This window comes from Blastomyces gilchristii (assembly GCF_000003855.2).
Source record: "Blastomyces gilchristii SLH14081 genomic scaffold supercont1.21, whole genome shotgun sequence".
NCBI lineage: Eukaryota > Fungi > Ascomycota > Eurotiomycetes > Onygenales > Ajellomycetaceae > Blastomyces > Blastomyces gilchristii.
Genome location: NW_003101662.1, coordinates 331,860 through 354,186, shown reverse-complemented (window position 1 = coordinate 354,186; position 22,327 = coordinate 331,860). Strand labels below are relative to the sequence as shown.

Here is a 22,327-nt window from a genome sequence, read left to right as displayed (position 1 = left end):
TTGGTTTCTAAGTAAGTGTAATGTGTATAATTCAGTTTCTATCAGCCAGATATATATGTATAGACGTATATGTGTGCTCAATAGTAAGTACCAAAAACGAAAAATAAAAAAAAGCATGGCCACAAGCAAAGGTACCGAAATTGACCTAGCTATCCCGTCCCGGAAAATCACCAATACCCACACAAACTAGAAATATCCCCACTTAAACCCATTCACGACCTCAAAAGCAATCTAACCCCGGCAACCCGCCAGCTCCCCGCTATCCACCGGTACCTGTTCCAGCTAAGAACTCACAAATCCGACCCGCAACCGCCTCCCCGCTCCAATAAGCCCCCGACGTCGTCCCCAACCCCACAAACGGCGCCGTATGCTCGCCCGCAAACCACACCCCGCGCTCAACACCCATGCCCTCGCGCATAATCTCAATATCGCGATCCCCCTGCTCCAACCCGACCTGGAAATTCGAGTAGCTGCCGTTCCCCGCCCAGGGGTCCTTTTGCCACTGCGTGGCGAGGACGGCAGTTGGATGACAATTGGGCGACGAGGGGTCGTAGCCTGGTAGGCGGGAGTAGAAGGGGTGCAGGAAAGTGTTAATTGTGTCGTGGTATTCCTTTGAGGAGGGGGGCATGGCGTGGATTTGGGAGACGAGATGGGTGGCGGAGGGGCCGTAGAGGTAGAAGAGGAGGGTTGGGTGGGCAAATGGGCTGGGAAGGGCGGAGAGGGAGACGCATTGTTGGTTCCAGAAGGGGGTGGTGACTGGGTGGTTTGTGTAGGTGGGGGAGAGGAATTCGGTGAACGGGGAGATTTCGGGAAGTGGGGTTTGGGATTTTTGGAGGGCTGATAGGGGGTGTTTTGTGCTGGTGGTGGGGCCCGTGGTTGGTTGTTGTTCCCAGAAAGCGGAGGGGAAGTGGATGTAGACCTTTTCTAGTTGGCCGTATGAGATGTTGTCGATGGCCTTGGAGAGATGGGCTGGCAGGGCCGGTTGGAAGACGGATTTATTTTGCTTGAGCCAGCCGAGGGGGAACGTGGTTACCAGCTCATCAAAGACATATTGGGTCCCCGTTGATGTCGTAACACTAACTTGGTGGTTCGTACCCGAAACTCGGGGTTTTGCTTCAACTTTGACCACAGGGTCATTGAGATGGACTTCAGCGCGTTTGAGTGCAGCGGCAGCTACTGAGTCGACGATTTTCTTATATGTGGATGCCACAAAAAGATTGGCTAGGCAAAGGCAGTTAGTTAAATCGGTTGGAAGATAGAAAGGTCGGGGGAAAACATACTCCCTTCTAAACACTCTTCCAGAAAGAAGAATCTCAAGCTCTGTCTATCAATTGGAGACCCAATGTATGAACCCCATAATTTCGACAGCTCAATGCATTTTTCCTTCTCAACTTCCGAAAACTCTGCTTTTTCCAGCTGCTCCTTAATAAAGTCAAAGAGGCTCTTGTCTGCTGGAATGATTTCTTTGTTCAGACGACTATATTCATATGCATCTTCCACAGTCGTCCATATAAAGTCTGAAATCCTTGCTATCAGTCTCCCATCCAGAGGCTCTCCGGATGTATCAATAACATTTTGCAAACCACCCCATGCATGGGTAATAGTTTTTGAACTGTTACTGAGATCTGCGATGGGATTGTTTTGTGTCCCATGTATCCAGTTTGGTCCACTGTAGACAAGACGTTAGCATCCGTCATTTTCTTCAAAAAAAAAAAAAAAAAAAAAAAAAAAAAAAAAAAGATTGAGACTGCCACTCTTACACATCCACTTCATACTTGCCAACGTCGCTTTGGCATACCTAGTATGTAATAGAAGATCAGAATTATGCCCACCTGTGTAACTAAAGAGAAGGAAAAGGAAAAATATTAAAAAAAAATATTTTCATACGCGACCGCCAATTCGATTCCTAGCTTCGAGGATAGTTACTCGAAAGCCAGTATCAAGTAGAACATCTGCACATCTCAAGCCCGCGAGGCCCGCACCGACAATTCCCACGTGCGGGGTCCTGTGCATGGTGGAGGGGCTAGTGAAACCCTTTCTATGTTTAGGCAGAGCCGCTGTGGAATGTAGGGTCTGGCAGAGAGGAAGATCCAAGGTTAGAGGGGATATCTGGAGCCATTTTGCGGATTTCGATAGACCGTTAGCTCTGCATTCCATGGTAGAAGCTTATGTGGAGGATTCAGTCGGGGTGGCAAAGTTATTAATGATAGTAGGGATATGTATAAGGATCCTGTCCTCAGCTTAAACCGAGATCTTTCAATATAAGAGGAAACCGGAAAGACAGGTACAACAAAACTCGAAGACGAGTATGCAAAAGTTTCTAGGTATTTTGTTGGGCACTACAAAGCATATATGTAAATCAAGTGGTTGAGCTGGGTGGCTAGAACATCGAGTAACATAAGCTGTTCCATAGCTTGTTCCGCGAACGCCGCCAATGAGAGCTTAAAGCTCATGATGAACACTTTTTTCGCTGTCAGATGACCGAGAGAACGGGGCAGGACATGAGAAAACATAGAAAATTAGAGCAGGAAAATAGTTCAAAAACGAATAGCGCTTCAAGCTTATTCCGCAAAATAGTAGAAAAAATAAGCCCTCGAAGATTTCTCTGTTATTGCAAGTTGATTGATACGGGGCGGGACACAGGAAACATGCGAGAGGCGCGGGGACCGCAAGGGCTAGGATGTGGCTCAAAGATGAAGCTGCCGGAACGGCCCATCCAGCCATATTGGAAACCATCCCATGGAGGGTTACTTACAGGAACAGGGCGTTGAATCGCTGGCGGCAACTGATTCCAGCTGCCCGCTCGTAAGCAGGTGGAAGCAGGCGATAAACTTCCAAAAGTAGGGTAGCCACGCAGATTCATTAAGCGGCGGGGCCTGGCCGGCTGGGGACCACGTTTCCGACGGCGAGGTCAAAGCAAGGTGTGGGTTACTGCAGAAGCCGGTTCTGCAGGTGGTTGATGCTGTGTTGTATTTTTGCTTTTTCTTTCTTTTTTTTTTTTTTTTGTTTGTGAAACAAGCTGGTAACTATGCGAAAGAAGTTGATTCATAGCAAATTTGGAAGATGCCGACCAATGATGGGCCGCGAGCTTGCAGTAGCGGAGGACGGAGCGAGCAAAATATAGTCCACTTATTATTAACCAGACTCTCTCATCTATAAAACATGGCCGTTATTGTGCAGCATTAAAACCACGCCTTCCAGAGAACGCCAACAAAATCAAAGTCCAAGGGTAGTTATATAATTCTAGCCAAAAAAAAATAAGTTTCCATTCCGTTGATCAACCATGATTAACTATTTCCAAGCACCCTGGCTCAAAGACAGCAAACCCTGGATGCAATCCAGATCTTCATCCTGACTGAGCCGGGATATTTCGCCCAGCTCCCCATAAGATTTTTCAGTTCCATCATCTGCATCCTCTGAAGTAGTATTGGGGTTGGGATTAAGAAGTCGGCCTTGATAGCCCCGCTGCGTCTTGTTAGAGCCCGTTACTTGTCGATTGCTAGTATTCTGGATTTGGTTGGGTTTCTGGAGTACTCCACGGCGGGCCTTTTGTTTGTTAGAAGGCGCCCGCCTTGCTGCGGACATTTGAGTGCCCGGAATCCAATTTTCTTTATCTGAGTCGCCTGTATGGTAATCCATGGCTCCCTCTCCCACTCCCATCTTGGATGTCGATACTTTGTGACCAGTTTCTAAACGAGCTAAAGAAGACATTGCCCGTGACAGCTTTTTACGCTTCCCTTCAGGTTCTTCGGTGAGCGGCAAGGTGTTGGGGAGATTGGTTCGTGGCATCAAGGCCTTGCGCCCATGACCTAAGTCGGATTTTCGGCGACTTAGTTTCACACTTCGAGACGTGGATGACAAAAGACTGCTTTTTGACCCCTGCAACGCAGTTCGAGCATCGGTATCACAATAAAGTTCCCAGTTACGGGAGTCACGAGATCTACCAAATGGCTTAGGATCTTGTTGTTCCTTTATCCCCTTCAGCGCGCCGAGGGGAAAAGCGCTGATGCTCCTTCGCAGTCCTCCAAAAGCAGGTCGGGTATTGTGGAATAGAAACGTGCGGTTCTTTATAGGGGATTCTTCATTCGCAGCTCTAATTAGAGCCTCACCATCCGCAGACATGGAAATTCGAATGGAGTCCAATGGTTTTTGTGGCGACGGGGTGTTTTCCCCTTCCTTGCGAACCACTGCCTCCCCGTCGAAAGACAATGATATGCGCAGGGGAGGGGGTATAAATGTGCTTGAAGTCGGCGGGCTGTATTTGTTTGTGTTTGGAGCCTCAGGCTCAGACCTGGACCGTTTCCTGCTGATCGACTCGATGTGGAGTTTTTCGTTTATCAGTGTTGCACTGCCTTCTTTGCTCCCACCTGTTGACCCTTTCTGTTTGCCAACCTCGACATGTGTTTCTTCGTGCTGAGATAAAACGGTTGTCTGTGAATTGATCGTTTGAGAACTAAAGGCTGCCCCATACAAATCCGCCATTGGCGACCTATATGAGCTACCTGGCGATATACATATGTACTCGCGTCTCGCGTCAGTGCTGATTTGACCACCAGTTCCCTGACCAGCCTTGGGCAACTGAGAGGACTGGCTCTTAGGGTTCGTGGGATTGTCGCCATTGGACGCGTCCTGATCTGAACCGGAGGATTTGGGCGCTCTGAGATCTTCTTGATTGAGTGGTTTGGATCTCCGTCGGTCATTTTGCCGTCGATTTTGGAACCAGATCTTCATCAAAGGAACGCGTTAGACCTCTGGTCTCCCGAGAAACATAATACGTCCTCGAACCATACCTGAACCTCTTTCTCGCCCAGTGAAACGCTGTTGACGATCTCAGCCCTCGTTGCCCTGTCTGGTTTTGGATTCCGTTGATATTCCGCTTCGAGAATCTTTTGGTCATCAGGACTACAACGTGAAATTAGCATCTGAATTGGCAAAGACCACACAAGTTGGAGACGAGATGTGAACGGGCTATATATAGAGCCCTCAAGTATCACGTAGAAAGCTTGGGTATATAGGGACGGAAATACCTTGTCCTTCGACGCTTCTGCCGCGCCAGGGCCTTGTTATCTACTTTGGGAGGTAGATTTTGTGTTAAAGACTTCTGGGAATGGACGAGGAATGCGTAATTGTTATTCGTGGAGTCTCCCGCCGGCGGCACGGTAGAAGGATTTACGCCAGCCGGTGATGGCTGCGCGGGATCGCTCATCTTGGTGGGAGAGGATAGGGCACAATTGATCACCCGTTGAATATCTTTGCACAGGAATTGTGTCTCCGCGTGCAGAAATTTGACGTGATAAATGCACGCTACGAGGAGAGGAGAGCGGAGACGACGAGAAGTGGTAGGTATGGTGCAGGGCGCAGGTGGTTCTGATATTGCTCGCGTCGCGCTGTGGACGCGGAGGGTGCACGGGCGTCATCCAGGTTGCAGCGGGTTGTTTCGCCGGACTGGTTGGGTTGGCGTCGCTTAAATCGCTGTAAATAACTAGCGGGGGAGGATATCAACCGTCAAAAAATAAGAAACCTATTATTCATCTTCTCCAGCCTCTCTTTTGTCTTCTTCCATACGATAATGTTTTACTGCCTAGTAAACCATGTAGAAGAATGGCAATGTTTTTTATCACCCCCGTTTGCCAGTGTTTGGACACTAGAATCTTACACGATCCACAGTATTCTAGACAGAATCCTACGTAGTACATTGACCGGAAACAGAAACGGACCCGGCAAACTTTGACTCTAAAAGCATACGTTCCGGCATAATCAGATCAACTCTACTTCATTCCCTAAAACACAACGTTCGTCCCCGCCGTCTTCCTCAACGATCCCGCGATTAAACGCGTTTAACGCGATCCCGCCAGGACGAGCACGGACGCGGAGTCACGTGGTATCGTTCCGCGCCAGTATCACAGATTCCGCCAGAACTCACTTCCGAGTCAGACAACAGGCAACAACACCCCATTTATCAATTCAGCATGTCAATACCCGCCACCGCCTGTCAGCCCGGGATTTGGGAAATCAATTAGCTGGCGAATAGGAGATGTAGGGTGGGAACTCTGTATGACACCCGTTCGAGCCCAGTTCGCCTCTCCCCACATGGATTCTGCATCCTGCTGCAAAGCGCATGGCTCTCCTTCTGCAGTGATTACCACCATGAATGGAGGATACAAGTTGCCGGGATCACTGTTCTGCAGATTCTACTGCTGCCTTGAGCTTTTTATTTTCTTCTTTCATCCCACAAGGCACAATCCTTTTGGAAATGGGTATCATCTGCCAACCCACCCATTAACCCGCCTTGCAAGAGCCCAGTTTATGACAGACACACCGTAGAGACCTACGTTGTGCTTTCTCAACCTCCCTTGCGATGCCTATTTCATTTCCCGCCCTCATCTTTTGGGATCGCGCAGGCCTTGATTGCCTACACACGGTCTATTTCCAATTTCAGCATCCCTTGCGGCATTTAGACTGCGGCTCTACTGCATATGCCCTATATCCCCCATACCCTATCCATGCTCAAAGATCCTGCATGACGTTGTTGCTATGGTGGGCCCCATTGCGCCGCTCACGGATTGGTCAGTCAGCCTGTCGAATATCAAGGGATCCCCATGCTTGGGGGTATGGAACCAACCAGCATCCAGTGAAGGACGTCCATTCATTGACATTAATTTTTCCTGTACTTTTAAACTTTGCTCTTCTATCCGGGAGAGACTATTTATTTCCATTGTATTGGGTATAAAATCTTTCATGCAGCGTTCTAGCTGCTACTTGAGAAAGGCCTAGTAATCACGTTTGGCCAAACGTCAGGGAGGGCTTACTATTTCATTGGCCATACATCCATAGTAGGATGATGGACATGTTTATCTGAGAAATCATGATGCAATACTGACGAAAGTCTGTGCTTGATCAAATATGATACATCCTACTTCTACACGACGATTGGCTAGCTGAAGTCTTGATGGAGCTTTGCTCTTATGTCCTTTGTTTCTTTCACACAGTTTTAACCATCCTAGCACAATTATGCCCACGCTACCCTCTGAGGAAAATTTTCACTACATGATCACAGGACGTTGATTTGTTTACCGATTGCGCTCCAAACCTCCGCCTCTCCTCCCCAGAGTCATAGGGTGAACTTTTGGTTGATGCCCATGGGCAAGCTATGCACCTCGGAGACACTGGAACCTGGGACACACGGAACTGCCGCTCAAGAAACTGTTTGCAGATGAGGAAAAGCGCCGCATACTTTGACTCCAAGCGGCCGGCACTCTTGCATCCTCATGTCTATTTATACCATCTCCCCCTTGGATCATGTATTTTCAAACTCGCTCATTTCACACACAGTTTGACCATGATGAAGGTAGCAATCGCTGGGACCAGTGGGCTCGCCCAATACATTGCCCACTACATCTCGACGCAAACGTACCACCAATTTACTTCCTTTCCCGATATGTATGTACAGAAATGCAGTACTCAAAACGGCCCTACTCAACCCGACTACCCCCTAAAATCTTTCTTACTGAATAAGCTAATGATCCCATTTTCCAGAGCAACCCAGGCCTCGCTGCGAAAGGCTGGCAAGTACTGGAAGTTGACTACAGCAATAGCAGTAGCCTTCGATATGCCCTAACAGGAATCGATACAGTACGAACAGTACGGTATGCAGTACGCAGTTTTCGCCTGCGGTATATTCTACGAACGCTTTGCGCCAGGAGGCATGGCAGCGTTTCAACTTGGTAAGGGTACGTATATAGATGGTGAGGGGGAATATCTCATGAATATCTGCATGATGAAGGCTGAGATTCCTTATTTTAATGTTTTGGGGGCGCCCGTGGTCGTGTGTATGACTTCCGCTCAGGATTTGGCAAGGTATATTGTTGCAGCGCTGGATTTGCCGCAGTGGACGACGGAGTTTAGAGTATGTGGCCGCCGGATGACGCTGGGTGACATTGTAAAGGAGGCGGAGATCATACGAGGTGAGTTTTCTTTTCTTTTCTTTTCTTTTTTTTTTCTGTTTTTGACTTCTCCCATTTTATTTTATCCCGTTTATTGGCTTGCTCTATGATACATATGCACGCCGTGTTTACTTTCATATAATGCAAAGCTTCTGGTGATCTGCTGCATCAATGGCGGCTGACCCACCTGCTAGCGACAACCGCCGGTTGTTATGACTTTGGGGATCTGAATTTGCATCCACTAGTCAACGTCAGCCCGCAGAAGTTCCGACACTGGCTCCACGCCGCGTGGACTCCAGCATTGCAGTAGCATGCGCGCACTCATTTAAAGCACTGCTGCCCCCAAGTGGATCATATCTGGCACTGATCTCAACTTCAATGTATTATTTTTGAATATTGCTTATTTGTCACACTTAGATATTTCTAATTTTACAAATCAGCGATGATTTTATTTAATGATATTTAGTCACACCCAGCTCTCACATCGCAGGTGTTTCTTTCGCGCTTAAACCGCGACCTGTGGATTCCCTTTGTTGCTGTTCCTTTGTTGTCTATCGCAGGTAATCCCAGAAGAGCGAATACACCTTCGGGGAAATTACCACCTGTTTATTTATCCCATTCATGAGAGGTTGGCATTTACGAATAAACCTTTTAGGGCTAGCCCTGATTATTATTTTTCGTGCTATGACTGTCACTTGCGGCGGTTGGAGGGTCAAGGTCAACGCATTGAGAAAACGAAAGGGGACGAAATCCACAGCTTGCTTTAACTTAGGAAAATGCCTTTCTCTGCCTGATCCCTTGTGCGCGCCAACCACCCAATGTTTTCCCACCTTCAAATTTTCACCCGCAAAGGAAAACTGTGCTTCCATTTCCAATAAGAAAATATATATATATATATTGTCGATCACATTTCTAGTGATGAGGTCAAGCTGCTATTCTGCACTCGTATCGATTCTGCTGGGTTGGCATAGCTTGGCCTTCAAATCACCAGATATCCACCCCAGCAGTCCCCCAGTCTCCCAAGATGATCCTCTTGAAAAGGTGCCGAGCTTCCCTAAATTTAACGAGACGAATGCCATCCCCCGCCGATGTGAGCTTGCGTGCTCTTATCTTTCCAAGACATACGCGGACACAGTTGCATTCCCGGGGAGCGACAAATACAGCCGGTTCCAAACGAGCTTTTGGTCTCAGCAGCAGTCAAAAGTCAGTCCAATGTGTATTTTCCGCCCCGAAAACGTCAAACAAGTATCCTTCGCTATGTTTGTAAATACAGAAATCAACTGCACATTTGCCGTCCGAAGTGGTGGACACGCTACGTTCCCCGGCGCATCCAATATCCAAGATGGCATGACCTTCGATATGCAAGCCATTAACGAGATCACAATATCCCCAGATGGCAAGACTGCAGTTCTGGGAACGGGGAATACGTGGTATGATGTATATAAAATTTTGGAGGTCAATAATATGACAGCTGTGGGCGCGTCTGCCGCCGACGTAGGAGTTGGAGGCCACATCCTCGGAGGTGAGTGTCAACAAGCAACAAGGCTTTTTTCGAAGCCGAAAACCCACTAAGGCATTATTGAAGGTGGCATCTCCCTTTTGTCCAATATGTACGGTTGGGGTTGTAACAACGTTATAAACTATGAGGTTAGCATTTAATTCCCAGCGCATGGCGTCTCAGATATAGTGTGGCATTAACCCAGACTTTCTGCCTTGTAGATCATCGGCGCCCATGGCGGAATTCTCAATGTTGATGCTGAGCGACCAGAAATGTTTTTCGCACTGTGTGGAGGGGGGAACAATTTTGGAATCGTAACCAGGTTCACCGTGAAGATATACCCTCAGAGTCTAATGTGGCAAGGGGTGCGAGGGTTCAGCATTGATCAAAAACGCGTTGTTCTGGATGCATACGTGAGCCTTGGGAGGAATATCAATAAGGACCCCAGGAGCAGCAATCATCTTACAGCTTTTACCGTTACCAGCGACGCTGAAAGGATCAGTGTCTACCTTGAGAATGCGGATGGGATTCCCTATCCTGCAATCTTCGATGAGGTGAAAGCTATACCCACTATTTTTGCAACGTCGAAAGTCCAATATATGTCCGAAATCACAAAAACTCTGGAAAATGAAGCCCCATCTGGGTTACGAAATACACACTGGACGTACACGTTTAAATTGGACGCTTGGCTTGTAGGGTTCGTAACGGATACGTTTCTTGCGGCGATCCAGCCCGTCAGGAATATCAGTGGTATCATCGCTGACTGCAGGTTCCAAACCCTCACCGAATCTATGTTGTTACACATGAAAGGAAAAGTATTTGGTCTATCATCTGAAGGCGGACCATATACCCTGCTCCTCCTTTCCGCAACGTGGTCCGATGAAGCTGATGACAAGATGATCTATCGGGCCTTCTCAGACATGCTACAGGCAATCAAGGAGGAAGCGAAGCAATCCGGTTTACATGTTGATTACCTCTTCATGAACTATGCGAGCCAGTTCCAGGATGTGATTTCCAGTTATGGAGCTGAGAATGTCCAGCGGCTAAGGGTGGCTTCGTACAACGATGATCCTGAAGGGTTTCTCGAGAGACTGCAACCGGGGTACTTCAAATTGAATGGCAGTGCGCCAGCAAAAATGCGAGAAGATGGATTAAATTAGTCAACAACGATTGCTGTTTTCAGAGTCTTGTCGATGACGGGTTCGAAATGTTGAACTAGACTAAAAATGATAATTATGATCTCTGAAGTTATGTATGGGAGGACGATTCTTGTGCATATTGCTTCAAATATCAATAATTCACTACCTATGACAGAAACAATCAACTAATCCGCAAGTATATTGACTTTTCTAAGATATTGGTGACTTTCACACTTCAACACTTGCCAGAGCAAATGCGTAGCTGATTAAAGCATAGCTTCATCTAGGCTTCAAGCCCATCCATTGGAACTCCAACCAACCTGTTCTCATTTCAGAATTTCGGACTGCCATTCGCTGATTATCCAATTAAGTCCATCAACGCAGTCTTGTTCTATCTTGTGGGATACTTCCAAATGGGGCGCATACACCCAAAAGACGTGCGGTAGGTCCTTGACCCTAAATTAGCATACCATTTGCAAGAATCAAGGTAGTAATATTAATATACTTCCTAAAACTTAGACTAGACATCAACTCCAGCGTTTGTCAATCCTTTTACATAACAAAGAGCATCGTCTCTCAGAATATCGATACCGTAAAATTGGACAAATGTTTGTGGTAGGCTAGGAAGATTTCCCCAGAGCGGATAGGCGAGAGGGTTCATTTTCCGGAACACCGAAGAGATCTTGGGGTGTGCAATGCCACTGCAATTAGCCTCCACGTATATCCTATAGGACGATCAGCGAGGGGTGAATTGATATTTCCTTCCCATGGCCGTTCTTCATGTCCTCCCTACACAGACGTCCTGGGCAATCTAATTCTGGAGCCCATGATTGATGCATATCCCTAAACTGAGGTGGTATACCATTTATCCGCACCATAGACGGTGACTGGATTGCGAAGGACAACGCCAGATACAGTCCAGGTTGGAGTCTCTTGTGTTTTCATATGAGCCGTAGCCAGCTGGGACACTATGGCAGCTAAATGCCCCCAGACGAAGTACCAGCAATAACGAAGTTGGCAGGCCCCGCAAAACAAGGTACATGTACATGTACATACAATGGTCGCGATATTTTCTGTGATGTTCAAAAAGCTATCCCATGCATCATGGATTGGTGTCCGATACGGATTCTCCGGAGCAAGCCGATATGCAACGCTAATTACCCCCGTGGAACATTCAATTACCATGCACCTACACAATACTAGGGTCATTGTTCACTATTAGTTACCACATTCAAACAAAAGCAAATCAGATAATCCCACACAGGGGCAAGAGCACAGCCCACCAGAGCGCTACCATGATAGACTACCACTACTAGCTTATTCCGGGGCCGATTGCTATCGTATATCCTGATTGGAATATTTGCTTCATCTCTAGCTCTCACGGTGGAGAATTGCTAACAACTGCCTCTCTTCCTGAATTGACAGCTGGCTGCGTTCAAACTCGAGCCATTCCCGGTTTAATGTCGGCATTTTTGGGAGGTCTATCTTGTTTATTCGATTATAATCCTTAAATTATCAACTTGTCTTGTATCTCCAGCATTTTTGCATTGCTTGAAGAAGAATACTTTCCCCTCCCTCTACCAATGGAGAAGAGTCCTGCCATGCTAAACTCCTCCAGGCAGCAGTAAAATGAAGAAGAATACGAACTTGTCATAGGGTGGAGGAGCGTTACTACCCGGAATATTCTCTCGTCGCAAAAGGGTCACCGAAGCCACCACAATATGTTCATCATTTTACATCGCATGTAGTCTCATGCATTATTAGACGTTCCTTCGCTAACTTCACAACCTCCCATACCCATGTCTTAGCCGATTGGCAACAAAAGCCTGTTCTCTGGTACTTAGCCAGCCATGGCCATGATTCTAACAGGGAACGAGTTTTCCATCTTTGCATGTCTTTCATAGGACGTGAAAATGAAATAAGATAACGGTAAAACTCTGTTCATCGTCATGTAGAATATCCATCTATCTTTCGGTCCGTCGCTAGGATTCGGCAGAGAACTTTTAGACTCTCGGCAATCGGCAAACCTTGACTTTTAGCCGATCTCACAATTTACCGTGACGTCATTCTCAACTTTTCTCAAAGCTCATGTAAACTTCGCAAAGCATACTCGCTATGGTTCTAAGATAAATGAGCTCAAATCTTAATAGTTTTAAGTTTATCATGTCTTCACCTACTCCCCAGACCACTACCAATACTATATAGGGTTTCGAACAGCTAAACCGCGCGCGAAGCATAAACGGAGCACAACCGTGGAAGATGGAAATTTCATAGATATAGACCCAAAAGTGTTAATTTCCCTGGCAAATGTTAATACCCTTGCTTTAAACTCAACTGCGAGCAGTTTTATAGGCATCTTATTCCCTGATCTCGGGGATATCAAATGAGAATCCTCTTCAAATGTCCTTTTGTCCGCCTTGGTTTCTGAACAGCTCCCACCAGACCGTAAATTCCTGAACATAATTTTCGATTATACCGCAAAAATGAGCCTGTCTAACAGCGTCGATTATACCGCAAAAATGAGCCTGTCTAACAGCGACTATTACCCGGACTCCAGTCCAGCAAGCGAAGAGGCAAGGCTGCTTCTTCCCGTTGTTCGGCCTATTCCATGTATGTATATCGGTAGCTCCGTCTGCAATAGTGGGTATCTAGATAACTAGCTGATTGTTACCTAAATGTTTAGTTATGTCGCCTGATATTGACGCTCCACGAATGTGTGCGTATGCGCGGCACGCTTCTTCAGCCGTAAGAGAAACCGAGCCACTCATCAGAAGCCATCACCCGTCGTTAAAAGAGAGCAAGGTCGTCTTTGTATGCGACAAAATGGGCACCGCAACTTGGATTATTCCTCATACTGCTGAAGCTAGTCGCTACGATGGTACAGAAGCCGCAGGGAGGAAAATCAAGGTCCTTTCCCCGGTCAGAGATGGGTTCCTTTGGCTCTCAAAGGATTTGGATTTCTACGGGTGGTTCTTCAACATCATCGACTGTGGACGGATTCTACAGTTAGATGAACTTGCGGAAATACGACAGTTCTTTACAGGCGCAGTGACAGCTGTTGCGCTTTCTAGGCGGCGCATCGTGGTCACTTTCCCCACCAAAGAGGCCATCCAGGCTTGCTGGGTAGCCAGAGTCGCCGAGAAAGTCGGTCAGCAGATCAGACTATATGATGATGAATATAACAAAGACGACATCATTTTTGAGTTAAAGTCTAGCAATGACACCGGAGCTATTGACCGACAGAAAAACAGAGCCGTACGATTGCGTTTTCCCGCCGGCGGGGGTATTATTGTCGTTGTTCCTGAAGAACTACTCCAAAATCGGAATATCGTACCCTTGGCAAATGGAGAAAATATTTTTACGTCTTTCATCCACCGCTTCTTTAGGACTACTTAATCATCCTACGACGTGGCAAATAGTTCGACTAATAATAACCTGACATACGATTATGTTGAAGCACTCCGACTGTGTGCGCCCTCGAACAAGGGAAGAGTGGTGGCTGTGACACAGTTGCAACGGCGGCCCCCCTCGCAATAACTTAATGGATCAAAGAAATTGGCCGACTTATATCATGCCTAATGCGCCTGCGACGGATGAGGGCAATTATTACCTGCACGTATTATGTTTAACATTCCTCGTTCGATGATGAAGGCCTCAGGAGGGAAAGGGACAGGAGAGTGAGTGATGCTGAAGGTAAAACTGGATCAAGTTTTCAAAAAAAAAAAAAAAAAGAAAAGAAAAGAAAAGAAAAGAAAAGAAAAGAAACTAAGGTACATCCTGTCTTTTGAAGCATTTGTTAAAATCATGTACTGGTATCATGCCACACACCATCACTCCAGGATCTCAGTTTAGCAGTTTGGGAATAGTCAAAAGTTGTTAGAGAAGATATCAATTCAGTTCAATCTGCTCTTCTAGCTGAAATTTTAAACAATGGCTTTGATGTTTTCACCTGTTGTATGTTCTGTACAGTTAAAACAATACTGTTCTCTTTTATTTTTTAAACATGAAACTGAAAGAAAGATGTATGATCTCTTGTAGCTACCAAGTGACTTAATGGCAAAGAGAATATTTCCGAAACAAAGGCGACATGGGATAAAAGGTCAAAGAACAACATACAGTCCTTATTGCCAGCTACCGAAAGGCAAAACTCGAAAATAAGCAAGCAACACGATAGCTAGGGAATATCCCTTGCATGGCTTCACTGGGTTGAATCGTTTTAGACCGATCACTCGCGACTGGTATAGGCAGTTTGAAACACTCGTTACTCACATCATTCAGCAGCTCTCCTCTCCGTGGAAATTCAGCGGATTTCCTCAAGAGATGGCGACTTTCAGTGAATGCTTTGTCCGCTCGATAGAACATGTTCAACTTCAAGAGAAGAGCGTCGACGACGACAGCCATGCTTCACGTCACCCTTTATATAAAACACATCTAGGGATATATAAATGCCTTTCACTTTCCCCAAGTTCTATCAGGGGAAAAGATTTTCATTAGCCATATATCCATAAATCTCTACTTCATAAAAACTCCACATTTACATGAGGTCCTGCCAGTTACACATTTGAGAAGAAACTCAACAATCTTGCCACGAAAACACGATAAGAAAGAAAAACAAAAACAAATCAAACGCTAGTTACTCAATCATGCATCTAAATCTTCTCTCAACCACCCTCCTCCTCTCGCTCCACCTCATAACCGCCCATGCTGACTGCTTCGACGACCCACCAGCTGACCAACAAGCAGACACCCCCAAAACCGACAACGGCGCCGACAAAAATGTGATGATCGAAATACTAAAGATCATCGCACCCAGGTCCGCCCGGGAGCCTTGCGTCGACCTCAAGGATGCCGCGGGTGAATGTCGCAGCGCAGCGCAAGCGGTGGGACCTATTCTGAATTCCTTCAAGAGGTACAAGATCGAATCCGCAGCCGAGAAGGCAGCGCTGCTAAGTTTGATGGCGTATGAAACGGCAGAGTTTGCATATAGGAGAAGTCATTTCCCCGTGACGGCGGGGCAGGGAAGTATGTTTTACTCTTCATTTTTCCATATCCGACCTTCCCCCTTTTGTGTATCCCATTCTCCGCGACAAAGCATAGTAGCCAATCAAGGAAGTAAAGAGAGGAGCATGAAAATAGCCAGCTAACGTCAGAAACCCAGCACGAAACATGCAAGTTGCCGAGAACAACGCCAAATACGCCGAATCCCTCGACGAGATCAAGGATGAGCTAGCAAAGGTCAAGGGCGACAAGGACGCAGTCCTGAACCTCCTCCTCAAAAGCGATGACCACGACTTTGGGTCTGCAGCATGGTTTATGGTCAACCAATGCTCACCGGAAGTGCGGAAAGGGCTGCAGTCTGGTTCCCAGGAAGGGTGGGAGAAATATTTGACGAGATGTGTATGGACGGAGGTTACCGACCAGAGAAGGGATTATTGGAAGCGGGCGAAGACGGCTATGGATTTGAATGGGTGAATGCGGCCGCAGGCACATACATATCCGGAATGAATGGAGCGGTTCCAAGTGTGGAGTTTGAATTTTTGAATTTTTGGGCTGGGACTACTGCTGATTTGTCGATTGGATATCAAACTCATAGAAAAATATCTTTTACAGCGTGTACCATCAAGCAAAGAATCTGTTTTCAGGGGAAAATATGCATCCGCTTCAAGAACATCACCATAGAGGAATCATTTCCTTTCCATGTCATGTATATCTTCAAACCTTTGAGCATCCATCCATGGATCTTTCCCGAATACCTTCTCGGTAAACAAATTAAGCGCCAGCCGAAGTGGGGATTCCCGTCTTGGCATTTTACTAGCCGCCTTGTCCCGCCCCACTAAGCGCCAAGCGTCAACTTTATATCTAAGAATAAGCAAGCAACGCTTTCAGAAACGAAGGAGAAAAAAAGAGAGAGAGGAAAATAAGACAGAAAAATCAGAAGCCGTAGAAAGAAGCCACCATCAATCAGCCCATACAGTACAAGTACAAGTACGTGTACATTAATCGCCACCACTTCAAACACCTAGCCTTTCTCCTACTCTTCTTCGCTAGCTTGTCTCACGTTTTTAACACAGGACGATTATAACCTAAAATAAAGATCACGAAAAACTTTCACAAGGAGAAATTAAGTCATTATCGTCAAGCAAATACCCGTTCCCCTCAGCCATTCGAACAAACAAACATCGGTATCTCCCCCCCAACAGCATGGCTACCGGAAACCACAACAACTAATATATCATCATCGCCATAAAATAATATCATCACTATTAAAAAACAAATCCATCAATCAATCAACCAATCAATCAAATCCATGAAGAATCCTCTTCGTTATTTATATATATGAAAAAAAAAAAAAAAAAAAAAAAAAAAAAAGTTTAATAAACAAGGCAACAACAGCAACCGAACCCAGGCAACATTCAACACAACAGGAAAAGGGGTAAAATCATAAAACTCCAAACAACAACGCCTTGCCAGCAAAGCCACAAATGCAGTTCAGTTAGTTGCAGCCGTTAAAAAAAAAAAAAAAAAAAAAAAAAAAAAGAAGAGCTCAAAAACGGGAATTGCAAGCTGTGATCTGTACAAATAACGGACAGGTAAGTTTAGAAGTAGAGTTGGCTGGTTGGTGGGTGGCCATCGATGTAGCGACGGGCAGGTCCGAATATAGAGTGATCCCAAAGGCAAGCGTATATAATATCCCAGCACATGCATATCCCACATCATTATTTCAACCTAGTCGCTGTCCCCGCGCTCCCAATCCGCCCACTATGCTTTCGCACCCCCTTATCCGCTGTCTTGCCATCTAGTCCCCGCCGCGGGCTGCCGCGAACCTTGCCTACGCCCAATATCCCGCTCCCACTCTTAGCAACAGGCGAGCTCTTCGGCTGGCTCGAGACAACCGCGCCGTCCGCATAGTTCTCCACGTCTTCATGGATACTCAGACTCACAGTAGCGGAATGGCTCGTTGACCGCTGCTGGGATGGTGATACCGGTGTTCGCGACGAGGCCCGTCTGGCAAGCATCTGCAGTTGAAGTTCCTCCTCGCTCTCGCTATTACTATTATGTTCCACCAATTTACGGAGGCTACCCTCCCTCTTTGGTCCATTCTTTGAAGCACTTGCCTCCACTCCCGCCTCGTTTCCTAATCCTGTAGATACAGCACGTGCATAAGGGTGGTGCCTTTCTTTCCGGTGTGATTTGCGTGGTTGTCCCGGCGTGGGAGCAGGAAGGGTATCATCAGCGTAGCCAGACGCTTCATTGTTATCAATCTCACCCAGAGCATGTCGTTTTGGGTGGCTAGGATTGGGTGGGGTGGCTGTTTGCCCATTGCTGCTTACTATGCGCTGTTGTTTTTGTGAAGCCCTGCCGGGTGTTGTTGGGTTTGCCAGGGCTAGTTTCTCCTTGAAGCAGTCCTCAAACCACCATTCCCGGAAACTGCCTTGGTTCAGGTGAAGCCAATGTTGTTGAGGTCCGACGACCATTCCTGGTCTCATGAACCGCATGAAAGCAATAACCTCATTGGCTGTGAAACCATGGCGATAAATCAGATATGCCCCAATCAGACAGCCTGTGCGACCCAACCCCGCCTTACAATGCACCGCTATTCCTTTTTTCTTATGGATCATGTCATGAGCGATCTTGATGAACCGTCGGACCAGAGTGAGGGGCGGACAAGTCCCATCCTCAAAAATCATATCAATATGGCTAATCCCCATCGCGGTGAAATTCGACGGGCTATATAGCTCTGAATTTAATCTAACGACCAGACCGATATTCCGAGACGAAAAGTGAGAGAGGACATTCTTGAAAGGTTCGGGTAGATCAGAAACAAGCACTTCGGTTATGGTTGAAGGCAAGGCCGCAAATTCCGGTGTGTTTTGCGGGATTGGGGCAATCGGCTGATGTTGTGGGGATGCAAATGCGAGGAAGTCTGGAGTAATCCAGTTGAAGTCTCCCATGTCCACCCGCTCGAATTTTTCATACCTAAAACCAAAACCACGCCAATTAGACCGGAGGATACAACAAGGACAACATCAGCCAAAGGCAGAGAGACTCACTCTTCCAGACTAAAATCCTTCAGCCCGCAAAGCCCTTCCTCCTTCGCCTTCCACACCCCATACACCACATCCTGAATTGTCAAGCCAAAATCTGCCTGACTATATCCCGCGTCTCTAAAAGGCATATACGGGGGGTCTGCCTGTGCAATGGGTGCCAGAGCCAAATGAGGCGGCCAGGATTGGATCAGGACCATATAGCATGCAACTAAGCAAGCGGCATTGGCGCGGCTCCTAGAATCAGGCTTGCTCCAGAAGACCACTGGCCGATCGTTATTTGCGGGGTCACCTAATATCTCATGGAAGTAGACAGCAAAACGGTACAGGTGACCGATGTGCAGCGGGCCAAAATCGGCATGAAAGGCGTTGTAAAGAAGCTTGTCATCAACCGTGAAATATACGGGGGGGTTCTTGGGGCCGGAGACGGAAGATCCTCCATGAACCCTAGAAGACCTCTTGCTTGGAGACTTTGGTTGCTTAGGGTACGGGAAAGGGGCGTATTCGCTTGGTTGGCGGGTATAGGATGCGAGATACAGCCGGTCTACAAATTGAAGTTAGTATGGCATGCCTTATTATTTGTTTTATTTTTTTTATTTTTTTATTTTTTGGGTGTCGAGAAAAACACGGAGCGTACCTTGGATATACTCAATCACCTGACCATAGGATCCCGTCATACAAGGCATCTTAGGAGCCGATTGGGAGGCTTGGGGGAAGACAAAGGTTGTTTTCTTGAATTAAAAATGGTGCTCGTATGTCCACGGCTTCAGAGTCGCAAAAAATGATACAATTGAGCAAGAGAATGACAACGGAGAAAGAATATACAGCTCGTGGCAAAAAGGGGAGAAGGGAAGAATAGGATGAGCACTCGTGTGTCAGAGGGGCATGATCCTCAATGGGTTCTTTTTCTTTTTCTTTTTCTTTTTCCTTTTTTTATTTTGGCAGTGATAAGAGAGGAGATATGTTTAGGTTGACGGGGACAGGGCTAACAATGCTTCCACGAGGTATGATAAAGCCGTGATAGAGACGAGGAGGGAGGGAGGACAGGAGAGCAGTCCTGGAGCATAGAGATGGGGAGAGACGAGAGACAAGGCAGAGAAGTTGTTCGAGCGTCGTGGTGCAGGTGGTTGAAGTCAGAGAAAACGGTTGTCCGTCTGGTCTGCGATGGTCCAGCACCGATCATAATAATAATATAATAATAAAGGCGGCGCTTGCTGCCATGTTGTTGTGGTGGGCGCCCGATCGGGTTTGGCGCCCGCGCGTTGGCAGGGCAACGATACCTAATCGGAACTAGTGCGGATTTGTCACAGGTTCCAGGTCCGGCGCGGCAAAAGCAAAACAAAGCAAACACACACCACAAGCCCTTTTTAATTTCTTATTACCACAGGGACAGGACAGTTCGCAGACTCAAAACAATAACAATCATAATCATAATCATAATATTAATAGAATTTTTAGCTGGCCGTTACCATGGTCAACTTACAATCTGAATGGACTGGCAACCTTGACTCCATAAGGCTTAGCCGGGGTTGCTAGAGCACACGTCAGTCAGTTTGCATATACAGCGTAGGAAGTGCGCTTGCGGGTTGACAGACGTCAGAAAGACTTCGAGCACGACGCCGAGCTGAGTAATACAGCCTACATGGGACATTGTACTGTACAACCTGATACAACAATTTCTTCAAGGGCGATGCACGTTCGTTGCGGCTCAGCGTTGAGTCCTTGTAATACCTGGCGAGTTTGCTATTCAGAGCCAATCTCTCTCTCGTCCCGCATCTCCTCAATGCATGGTCTTAATGTCTTACAGCTTTGGAATCGAGAGGGGCTCTTGACATGAGTGAGCAGTATCAGCGAATATCATTGACTGACTGATGCCCAGAGAATACAGCGTAACATCTGGCTTTTGCCTACGGTGCATTTTTGGCCGCAAAACAACGGCTTAAAGATACACTGAATAATGCAGAATTGTTGATGCTCATGATCCTATTTTGGCCATGCATGTGCTTCCAAGGTTCGCCTTGATGCCAGCTGATAATAGACAGGTAAGGAGGTGATCTCTTGCAATGTGGGCAGCATCCCAAACCCCGTGAGGCTCCAAAATCAATAGTTATATATATGTATTTTTTCCCCGCTTGCACAGAAATGTCTGAGTAGTATCATTACAGACGGAATACTTCTTAGAAACTCTTCATTTCAATACTGTATCTAACTACTTACATTGTTATCATCCTAAGGGAGAAAATTGCAGTATCAAAAATTAACGGATAAAAAAAAACCAGAATGCCCGCGAAAGTCTATTTCTCGCCCACCGCAAGCGTCTGGAAGCGGCAGTGGAAAAGCTTGGTATATTTACCCCCCCACCCATAAGAGGTTCATCAACTATCAGTCTGTCATCGACCACCACTGCATCCAGCAGCTCAGCACAAACTCTTCTTTATAATACAACAGAAAAACAAATTGGAGAAATTCACTGCACAGATATTTAGCTTAATATTTTATTTACGTACGCCAAGTTCTTCCCTCCACCCACTCGATCCTACTCACAACGCCACCACCACACTTCTTAGCCGGCGCAAACAGCACTCCCCCAAGACCTCAAAGAATGGATCAAAGCTTTCGAATATAGAAACCAATAAAGCAACCTCCTTAATTCGATAAATAAAGGAAATAGCAGCCAGATCATATCTTAGCCAATATCCCCGCTTATCTATCAAACCTCCCCGCCATGACGACCCTCGACTCCGAATTCCCTTACTCCCTGTACGAAGTGCACGTGCACCCGTTCCCTCACGGGACACCACCTTACGTGCCACCCGCTAACAAATCCTATACAAAACTACAGAACAATCTCCCTCCCCCTCCCCACCCACCGCCTTGCCTCCGCGGCCCTCCGCACTTTACAAGTCGATGCCGAACTCTCCCCGCTCGTCCGCCGCACATTCCGGCTCACGAGGCCGCAGCCACCACAATTGCAAAGCCGGGCAGAGGCGCAAGTACAATCGGATTCGCAAATACTTCCCTCTTCACCTCCCACGACCAATAGTGCTGCTACTACCGCTCTTACCGAGCCACAGCCCATCTCGACACAGACACCAGCCACCCGCGAAGACGAAAAAGGGCTGAGGGAAGCTAGAGGAGACGAGGAAGAACGAACAGTGCTGCAGACAGAGTATCGAGCGACGACGAATCGGATGCTGCGGGTGGCGGTGAATGGGTTCATGGAGAGCTTAGGGGTTGTGCTGGGGGTGATGGAGGAGCTGGACGTGGATGTTTTGAAGGGGGAATTGGGAGCTGCATAATAGCTACTTGGGTAATTTTTATGACGAGGTGAGGTTCCTTGGGATATGGAGAGACGATATACGGCAAAATACTGGGTGTATGATCAAGATGGTGATGGGGTTTTTGTTGTCGTACATTTATATCCTCCCAAAATAAATACCCGTGCAGAGACTGCTACGATAATTTACTCTGGCTCTTTAAGCTTTAAATATACCTGTGAGGCTGTGACCTACTCTTGCACTGTGCAAGACCTCCTTCATATTATTATTACATTGATATAACAATGGAACTCGTAGCAGCAATATTTGCCACGTTTGCCACATTTACCTTGTTTGTAGCGTTTGTCCGGTTTGCACACGAATCACGTGGCAAATCTGCTGACTGATGCCAGACCAGCCAATCAACGCTCTTCGCCAAATCTCG

The 22,327-nt window shown here is 46.8% G+C and overlaps 8 protein-coding genes across 8 annotated transcripts; 5 read left to right on the top strand and 3 right to left on the bottom strand.

The window, feature by feature from the left end:
• Positions 1-259: 259 nt before the first annotated feature.
• On the bottom strand, positions 260-2,157 carry BDBG_07898 (lysyl oxidase-like protein 2/3/4; the record flags this gene model as incomplete). The annotated part of the gene is made up of 4 exons (XM_002621634.2): positions 260-1,221; positions 1,281-1,669; positions 1,761-1,798; positions 1,888-2,157. The coding sequence occupies 4 exons, from the start codon at positions 2,155-2,157 to the stop codon at positions 260-262; spliced, it is 1,659 nt and encodes a 552-aa protein (XP_002621680.1).
• A 1,134-nt stretch (positions 2,158-3,291) lies between these two features.
• On the bottom strand, positions 3,292-5,206 carry BDBG_07897 (homeobox transcription factor; the record flags this gene model as incomplete). The annotated part of the gene is made up of 3 exons (XM_002621633.2): positions 3,292-4,725; positions 4,791-4,902; positions 5,028-5,206. 3 exons carry the CDS (start codon positions 5,204-5,206, stop codon positions 3,292-3,294), a joined length of 1,725 nt encoding a protein of 574 aa, XP_002621679.1.
• A 2,053-nt stretch (positions 5,207-7,259) lies between these two features.
• BDBG_07896 (uncharacterized protein) lies at positions 7,260-8,253 on the top strand (the record flags this gene model as incomplete). The annotated part of the gene is made up of 4 exons (XM_031723305.1): positions 7,260-7,440; positions 7,537-7,632; positions 7,655-7,964; positions 8,093-8,253. The coding sequence occupies exons 1-4, from the start codon at positions 7,300-7,302 to the stop codon at positions 8,251-8,253; spliced, it is 708 nt and encodes a 235-aa protein (XP_031580445.1). The 5' UTR covers positions 7,260-7,299.
• A 608-nt stretch (positions 8,254-8,861) lies between these two features.
• Positions 8,862-10,750, top strand: BDBG_07895 (FAD binding domain-containing protein; the record flags this gene model as incomplete). Its single annotated transcript, XM_031723304.1, has 3 exons — positions 8,862-9,465; positions 9,529-9,590; positions 9,663-10,750. The coding sequence occupies 3 exons, from the start codon at positions 8,862-8,864 to the stop codon at positions 10,599-10,601; spliced, it is 1,605 nt and encodes a 534-aa protein (XP_031580444.1). The 3' UTR covers positions 10,602-10,750.
• A 2,349-nt stretch (positions 10,751-13,099) lies between these two features.
• On the top strand, positions 13,100-13,976 carry BDBG_07893 (uncharacterized protein; the record flags this gene model as incomplete). Its single annotated transcript, XM_002621629.1, has 2 exons — positions 13,100-13,190; positions 13,264-13,976. The coding sequence occupies 2 exons, from the start codon at positions 13,100-13,102 to the stop codon at positions 13,974-13,976; spliced, it is 804 nt and encodes a 267-aa protein (XP_002621675.1).
• Positions 13,977-14,617: 641 nt separating this feature from the next.
• Positions 14,618-19,836, bottom strand: BDBG_07891 (cell division cycle 14). The gene is made up of 3 exons (XM_002621627.2): positions 19,263-19,836; positions 18,632-19,169; positions 14,618-18,557 (listed from the first exon to the last, which is right to left on the bottom strand). Exons 1-3 carry the CDS (start codon positions 19,309-19,311, stop codon positions 17,297-17,299), a joined length of 1,848 nt encoding a protein of 615 aa, XP_002621673.1. The 5' UTR covers positions 19,312-19,836; the 3' UTR covers positions 14,618-17,296.
• On the top strand, positions 15,185-16,273 carry BDBG_07892 (uncharacterized protein). Its single transcript, XM_002621628.2, has 2 exons — positions 15,185-15,602; positions 15,739-16,273. Exons 1-2 carry the CDS (start codon positions 15,224-15,226, stop codon positions 16,050-16,052), a joined length of 693 nt encoding a protein of 230 aa, XP_002621674.1. The 5' UTR covers positions 15,185-15,223; the 3' UTR covers positions 16,053-16,273.
• A 723-nt stretch (positions 19,837-20,559) lies between the features above and the next one.
• On the top strand, positions 20,560-22,250 carry BDBG_07890 (uncharacterized protein). The gene is made up of 3 exons (XM_002621626.2): positions 20,560-20,667; positions 20,874-21,385; positions 21,468-22,250. Exons 2-3 carry the CDS (start codon positions 21,351-21,353, stop codon positions 21,922-21,924), a joined length of 492 nt encoding a protein of 163 aa, XP_002621672.1. The 5' UTR covers positions 20,560-20,667; positions 20,874-21,350; the 3' UTR covers positions 21,925-22,250.
• The last annotated feature ends 77 nt before the right edge of the window (positions 22,251-22,327 follow it).